The sequence below is a fragment of the Populus trichocarpa genome, chromosome 1, assembly GCF_000002775.5.
Source record: "Populus trichocarpa isolate Nisqually-1 chromosome 1, P.trichocarpa_v4.1, whole genome shotgun sequence".
In the NCBI taxonomy this organism is placed as follows: Eukaryota; Viridiplantae; Streptophyta; class Magnoliopsida; order Malpighiales; family Salicaceae; genus Populus; species Populus trichocarpa.
In genome coordinates, this window is record NC_037285.2 from 36912190 (window position 1) to 36919840 (window position 7651).

Consider the following 7651-nt stretch of genomic DNA (forward strand, 5'->3'; position numbering starts at 1 on the left):
TTTCTTATCCCATATTAAAAAAACATAGCTTTTTTTCTTGTGAACATAGAGTATATATACTAATGTGTTTCAAATCTCACATTGAAAAAAGATAACTTGTTTATTGGAAATATAGAGTATATATACTAATGAGTTTTCAATCCCACATTGAAAAAAGATAACTTTTTTTCTAGGAATATAGAGTATATATACTAATGGGTTTCAAATCCCACATTAAAAAGATATTATGTTATCCTTTTAAGTTGAAGTATTTAAACCAAAAAGTTTTTTATCCCACATTGAAAAAACATAATTTTTTTCTTGGGAATATAGAGTATATATACCAATGGGTTTCAAATCCCACATTTGAAAAAAAAAAAAAGGGGTCTTGGCCGGGTCTCGTCCAGGTCGCCCGGGTCACGGGTTGACCCACCGGGTTGACCAGGTTTGACCAGGTCATTGCACTGACCGGTATTTTGACAAACCCGGACCAGTCCAACCCCCGGGTCGGCCGGGTCCCAGGTCGACCCGCCAGGCCGATTCGGGTTTAATAACTATGCTTCAAACCATAGTTTTGAAACCCGGACCGGCCCGGCGGGTCGACCCGGGCCTGGGACCGGTCCAGGTCTAAGTAAAATCCTGTTGGGAAATTGGCCCGGCGAAACTCGATCAACCGGCGATTCAACCTGGAACCCGGGCGACGCAGACGAATAGCAAAATCACATAGAGAAAACCAAAATGAACAGTTTCAACAAATACACGATTACCAAAATTTGAAAGGAATTTGAAGTATCAACACCAAGGTTTTTGTTTTTTTTATTGTACTTAACTTCAGCGCTGTTGAGGCTTTGCATATTTCTACATTCTTTAAAGAGTCGGCGCTGGAAAATTCAGCCATGAAAACTCAGGAGTAGTAAGATATACTTTTTGGAACAAGGTTGAAATGTTGTTTGGTAAGAATTTAAAATTATTTTTTATTTAAAATTAATTTTTCATGTTTTTTTTTATTGTTTTGACATAATAATATTGAAAATAAATTTTAAAAAATAAAAAATATATATTATTTTAATATATTTTAAAAAATAATGGCTTATCCTAGTAACAAATCCTTCATTTGGGCTTTGTTTTAAAATTAGATGGAAAGAAGTTTAGGCTTTTTTTATTTTTATATTTCAAAAATGTTTTTAAAAAAATTGAGATTTTTTTATTTTGATTTTCAAATTAATATTTATTAGTATTTTAAAATCATTTTAACGTGCTGATATTAAAAATAAATTTTTAAAAATAAAAATATATATTATTTTAATATATTTATAAAAAATATATATATTAAAAAGTAATGCTAAGTAAATATTCGATGGAGTTCATTCTCTTTTAAGAACTAGCGACCCTATATTCTCGCCTGAAGTGTATAATTAGATTGTCAATGACATTGCAGAATTTCATATGGAATCATCTTGAATTACAGCGTACCCATATTAGCGAATTGCTTATAGATGCATAGCTGCTGCTTTGCATTTTGTGTCTAATTCATGGTAATTGGTGTACTCCGGATCAATCCATCTAACCCGTGATCCGATATTAAACCAGATCGGGTTTCAATATGCTTCTAACCTGTGACCCGATATTAAACCAGATCAGGTTTCAATATGCTTCAAACACAACATGGGGTTTCTGGATGGATTTTCTCTTGGTCTAATTTTCAAAGGACTTTATTAATTTTCTTTAGTATCTTCCCCTTTGCTTTTAGGGTTGACTTTTCACTTGAACCTCTTGGCTTCGGGCTCCTGTCAATGGTTAGTTGGAAAACATTTGGTCCAGCCAGATGGAGACACGTATTGACCTTTCAATCACATAGAAGAAAATCCCAGCACGGCTATTCGATAGCTCAAGTGCAAGTGTAAGAATATCTACACACACACATACACGCGCGCGCGCACGTGTGTGAACCGTTCATACGACGCGAGAGAAAAAATCATTTACAAGTGCTCTCAAGAGACGAATGGTGAGTTAAGCAGCGGACTCTTATCTTCAACCCATAAATACACCGCTACTTCTACGTTACAACGATCCCTCTATCCCCACTACAAAATTAATGCCATTTACACCCCAACTTTTTCCCATAAAGATGTTGTCAACTGGCAGAGAAATCTGTCGAGCTTTTAACAGAGGCAGAGAAATCTGTCGAGCTTTTAACAGAGGCAGCGAAATCTGTCGAGCTTTTAACAGAGTATCTCTCCTTCCTCTCCATCTTCATCCAGAAACTCCTCATCCACGTCTTCAATGTCATCTTTTATAAACAATCCCAACCGCTCAAGTGGGCTACCAATGCAAGCTCCGATTTCTCCCTTTACCACTTCCATCCTTCCACTGCCAAAATGGTAATTCAGTGATATTGAACAGCCACAGAGCATCTCCAGTTCTTTTAGAATATCTAGGTTCTGTTCGATCCCAGTAGTTTTTTCCATCTGCGGTGACAATCAAAAGCAACAAGAGCCAATTTCAAGCAACAGCAATCAAGAGAATCCAGATCTACAAATTCAATTGTAAATAGCAGGTAAACCTTTTGCAGTTCAATTCGAGCAGCTTCTCGTTCCCTCTCCCGTTGCCTTTTCATTTCCGTCTCTTCCCTCCTTCGCGTGGCAGCTTCGGCAGCTCGGATTTGTGCTTCAATCCTAGCCTTCTCTGTATTGTCATAAAACCAAAGCCCACATTTAAAACAAAAGATGACAACTGGTATGAACATAAAAAGATTGACATGCAACAGAGAAGGCAGAAGAGAGCTCGCTTAGAAAACTTGGCAATTTACATTCCATATACATGATCCCATACGATATATAATGGACCAAAATAGAAAAATGTGGACACCAATTGGACAAGGATGAATAATATAATCATCTAATTTCAATCTCTCACAAAAATATACAAATATGATTACCAAAATTGGAAAATTTTCAACACCAAATCAACAGAGACATAATACAACCATCTAATTCCAAACACATTCATGATGGCATTCAAGATATAATGGCAACAGTTGGGTGGAAAAAAACGACAGCAAATCAACAAAGACAACCCAAAAGGTAGAGTATCCAAACCATGCCTCATCAGCAAATCAGTTGTATTAAGAGTTCTGGACAATTCTAAAAAGGAATACATGAATTTGCTATATTTAGAAAGATATTGAGTTACTTAAATCACCTTCCTGCTGCCGCCTTTCCAATCTTTCCTTCACCTGCCGCATCTTCATTGGATCAGCTTTATCACCCTAACAATAAGAAAGACAAAATGAAAATCAGGCATCCATATCATTGTATGCCTCATCTCATTCTAAAGAGTTCAAAATTCAACACCCCACCCAAAAAATATGACTTACATTATCAAGCACTGCCTTATTTTGAGCTTTTAAGATGGTATCTGCAAATCGATGCTTTATTGTTGCATAACGAAGAGCTTTACTTGGAGACAATGGTACAGCAAAAAGAGAGCTCAACTCTAACAGACAACAAAAAAATCAGAACTAAAATCAGGTGAAATTACCAGCACCAGCACTTAATTCAGAAATTACAAGTAACCAACCTTCTCCAGAAGCTGCATCTGTTGCAGGAGTTGTAAGCTGGGAACCAGGACATATATTCTCATCATCCAAAGCACTAACAGCCTCTATTATATCAGTTGCAACACCATTGCAAAAGTCAGATAAACATAAGCTAAGCATTTTAATATTAAAAATACCAAAAGAGAGAATTTTCTAACCATCAGAATCTGGATCTGACTTGCTTGATTGTGTGGCAGGCATGATTTTCGCCTGAAAAAACAGAATTTGAAACAAAGCTTGATCAGACATTCCACAAAATGAATTTTGACAGACACTAGGATAAATCATGGGGGACATATTAACACACCAGTTTTGAGGTATCAGTGCTGCATGCATGCTGATCCCTCCCAGATGATCTCTCAGAAGATATATCTAAGCCAAGGAAAAAGATACAATGGTCAGAGAAATATTAGATATCAAAACAGAGGCAGAGGAAGAAAATAGAAATGAGATATCCACCTGAGTTTGTATGGTATGAATCAATTTGGAGGCTGCATCGGCAAGCATTACTGCCACATTTACCACAGTTTGAAGCAACTGGAATCAACAATGGCTTCACATTTGTAGAGCCACATGCATGTCTACCGCCACCATCAGCACCTATAAGATGCATTGCTAATCAGACCCCAATAAAAGAGCCACAAAGCAGAAACACTACTCTTGCCATTTCATACCTTTGTAAGAGTTTGGCACAAGGGACTTGCGCATCTCTGCTGGTTTAGTAGGCTTTGCCTATAAACAAAGCAGAAATAATACAGCCTTGAATTACTAAAAGACTTCGGAAATATATACAAGAAAAGCCAAAATACATAGAACATAGCAGACTTCAATTACTAAAAAACTGTGAATATACATTACAACAACCAAATTACATGGGACATATATACATTAATCATTGTTTGTGGATAAAACCGTATTCTAGTTTTTCATTACAGACCCAATCCATCCAAAATCCGAAGGAATAACTTACTTCCGTAATAACACTTGCATTGGACAAGTTCCTTATCACGTTTTCTTTGGATGTTTTTGATCTCTTTGGCAGAGTAGTACAGTGCATAGAAGGCATACTGAGACAATTCTGTTTGGCATTGACGATTTGTGTTGTGCATCCACTTGAAATCTTTCCACTTCCAAACTTTGGTCCTTCATGATTCCAGTTTTCCTCCAAAGCTTTCCACCCTGTCTCAAAAATCCCATTTAGTTCCTCCGCCATTCTATGGACATTATTTGACGGAGGATTATACAGCATGGCATTTGAAAAGGTCAGTCTGATATCAGCTGCAAACTCATTGATGCTAGCATAAAAATTCTTTCCTAGCTTGGACTTTACTGTTCCTAAATCCATGGGATTTGATATAACAGTGAAATAATCAGGAATCTTCAGTGCTACTGGATCCACAGGCTTATTAAAAACCCATCCAGCTGGATGAGCCATCAGTGATTTTAGAAGGGAAGAACACTGTTGTGTCACACTACGGTCCATCTTCTGCCTCTTCTGCTGTTGACACTCTATCATCTCTGGTGGTCCACGCTTCCTAGAAACTGGGGCCACAGATTTCTGTTTTGTCATCTGAGAACCATGATTCTCACCCATAGAAGCGCTGCAACTCTGTTCAGCACCAAGCAACTTTTTCCCAGGAATAGCTTGTATTCTTTGTGAAGCGATCTTAATCGTTAACTTCTTCATTGTTACATTCCCAGAAGCAATCATTGTGATGAGCTGAAAGTAGCTGAGAAGAGTAACCCCAGATTTCCAGCTTATCAGACAACACCAAAATCAACCTTATATGACCAGCAGCACTGAAACAAGCAATGCCCTGTCAGCACTGAGCCAAGAAAAAAGTAGAGATCTCTGCGTAAGTTTCACAGCAAATAAGAAAAGCCTATAAAGGAAAAACTGTAAATTTAATTGAAAGAAACCAGCAAAGCAGGGAGGTCCATGAAAAAACCCTCAAATCAAATATCAACCAAATATCACGCAGCTCGATTGTTTAACAAGATAAAACACAGAAAAAAACATACATTCAATACAAAATTACAATAAAAAGATAAACCCTTTTTATCATCTCCGCTTTGAGTTAAATCACAGCAACAGTTATTTTACCACAAAATCAACAACGCTTATCTCAATCCACACACACAAAAAAAAAACCCTAAAACCAGATCATGAACACGAAAGGCAACAGAGAATAAAAATAGGGTTTTCAGAGATTGAAATCGAATACAAAGAATAAAATAAAAACAATCAAACCAAAAGAGCCAAAACGCAGATTTCGAAATCCATACACAAAAAACTAAATTCCCATGGATCTCACGTAAGAAAAAACAAAGTCCGAAATCGAAATTCAACAGACTAAAAGTTTGTGTTTAAAGAAAAACTTACCCGGATCGAATCGGAGTCCGCAGAAAATAGTGGATCCAGTATTGAGAGGGAGAAAGAGCTGAGAGGCTGCTCCGGGAGAAGATTTACTTCAAGGAATAGAAGAGGAGAAGGCGCTAGTGGGTACTACTAGCAGCACAGAAGGAGAGAGAAAGAAAGTGATCTCTAAATCTAAAATCTCTTCTAGGGTTTTTCTTTTATTTTTACGTATTTTGTTGTCTGGTCTCCTTCTTCTTTTTTTTTTTTTTTGTCGCTCTCTTACGTCACCTGCAGAATGCTGGTTGGCTTTGTTTATTGTTTACCGGGAGATCCGCAGGTATATTACCGCGTTCTTGTTTAATGACGTTTTTGTCCTGGTTAAGGTCGGTTGCTGGTTTTATTACAGTACTGTTTTTTGGGCTCGTTGGTTTTGACGATAAACTTTTTAGTAATTTTAGATTTTATCGCCTCTCCTCTCAAAATCAGGATAAGTTTATGAGCTGAAAGGTGATGATTGCATGTATCTGAGCTGAGACCGGGTTTTAATTTCGCAAGTCTTAATTTATTCCTAAATTTCAATCTTAACATCCATCCTTATCAAGCCCGACTTTGACAAATTGATTGTATAAGTTGAATTTTATTTTTTTAAAAAGAATGTTTTTATTTTAAAATACATGAAATAATTTTTTATTTTTTATTTTTGATATTAACATTTTAAAAATATCAAAAAACACTTAAAAAAATTAATTTAATATTTTTTCAAGTAATATACATTAATAAAACACATCTAAAAAGAGAAGTTATCACTTTTCAAACACTCATTTAAAAGCTCACTAACATGGTAAGTTAACTTAGTAATCTAGAGTTTTCGTTAAATCAAGTAACAACTATGTTAATAACAAAAAAAAAGAAAGTTTGCATTTAGCCATCATAGCAATAGTATTTACTTAAATAACTCATTATTTGTAAATCATTTTTTTTTCAGAAATTGAACAATGATTAATTAATAGTAATTGTTAAAAATTCTAATTTGTTAGATATTTATATATTATCTAAAGCCTTGTTTGTTTCTAGGAAAAGTTTTTTGCTGAAAACTGTTTTCCTCACTTTTTCATGTTTGGTAACTTATGGAAAGTTAGTCAATGAAAAATAAATTTTAGTCATAGAAAAAGTTAAACTTTAATGCCTAGAAAGTGTTTTTCTTTTCTTATCCTTGGAAAACACTTTCCTTTCTTTACAAAGAAATATCTCATTTTGACTTCCGGACACTGGAACAAAATCTCTCCCTCTCTCTCTGTCTCAAATAGTTTTATTGGAAATCTCTACAAAAAAACACTTTTATGTGGCTGTTGCAAATCTCTCTCTCTCAAATCTCTTTACTGGAATAAAAAATCATCATAATAATTTCCTTTTTATTCTCTATTATCTGCAACAATCTCTATTGAAGTATTAAATCATCTTATTTTAGGTAACTCTTTTCCTCAAATGTCTCTCTATTATCTACCTTTTGTTTTCCTCTTCTTTGTTTGGATTTATAGTTGTGATTGTAGCATAAATCTTGTGATCTTGGTAATTTGCTATGTTTTTCATGTTTTGTTTGGTTTTTTTAGGGGAAAACATAACAATCTCATGCTTTGTTTTGTATAGGATCTCAGGATCTTACTTGTTAATTTGCTTGTTGAGTCAATCTTAGATGCTTATAAGAAATTGAACGG

At 35.3% G+C, this 7651-nt stretch overlaps 1 protein-coding gene across 4 annotated transcripts; it reads right to left on the bottom strand.

Moving 5' to 3' along the window:
• Positions 1-1805: 1805 nt before the first annotated feature.
• LOC7470801 (transcription factor GTE12) lies at positions 1806-6197 on the bottom strand. Of its 4 annotated transcripts, none has more exons than XM_052446095.1 (12): positions 5961-6197; positions 4548-5403; positions 4252-4309; positions 4037-4177; positions 3885-3949; positions 3736-3787; positions 3559-3642; positions 3356-3474; positions 3181-3247; positions 2543-2664; positions 2211-2447; positions 1806-2150 (listed from the first exon to the last, which is right to left on the bottom strand). In XM_052446095.1, the coding sequence occupies exons 2-12, from the start codon at positions 5286-5288 to the stop codon at positions 2142-2144; spliced, it is 1695 nt and encodes a 564-aa protein (XP_052302055.1). In that variant the 5' UTR covers positions 5289-5403; positions 5961-6197; the 3' UTR covers positions 1806-2141. The 4 variants fall into 4 exon arrangements, with proteins under 4 accessions (XP_052302055.1, XP_002300324.3, XP_024447123.1 ...); XM_052446094.1 differs by having other exon boundaries at positions 1920-2180; XM_002300288.4 differs by having other exon boundaries at positions 1806-2447; positions 4548-5377.
• Positions 6198-7651: the final 1454 nt, after the last annotated feature.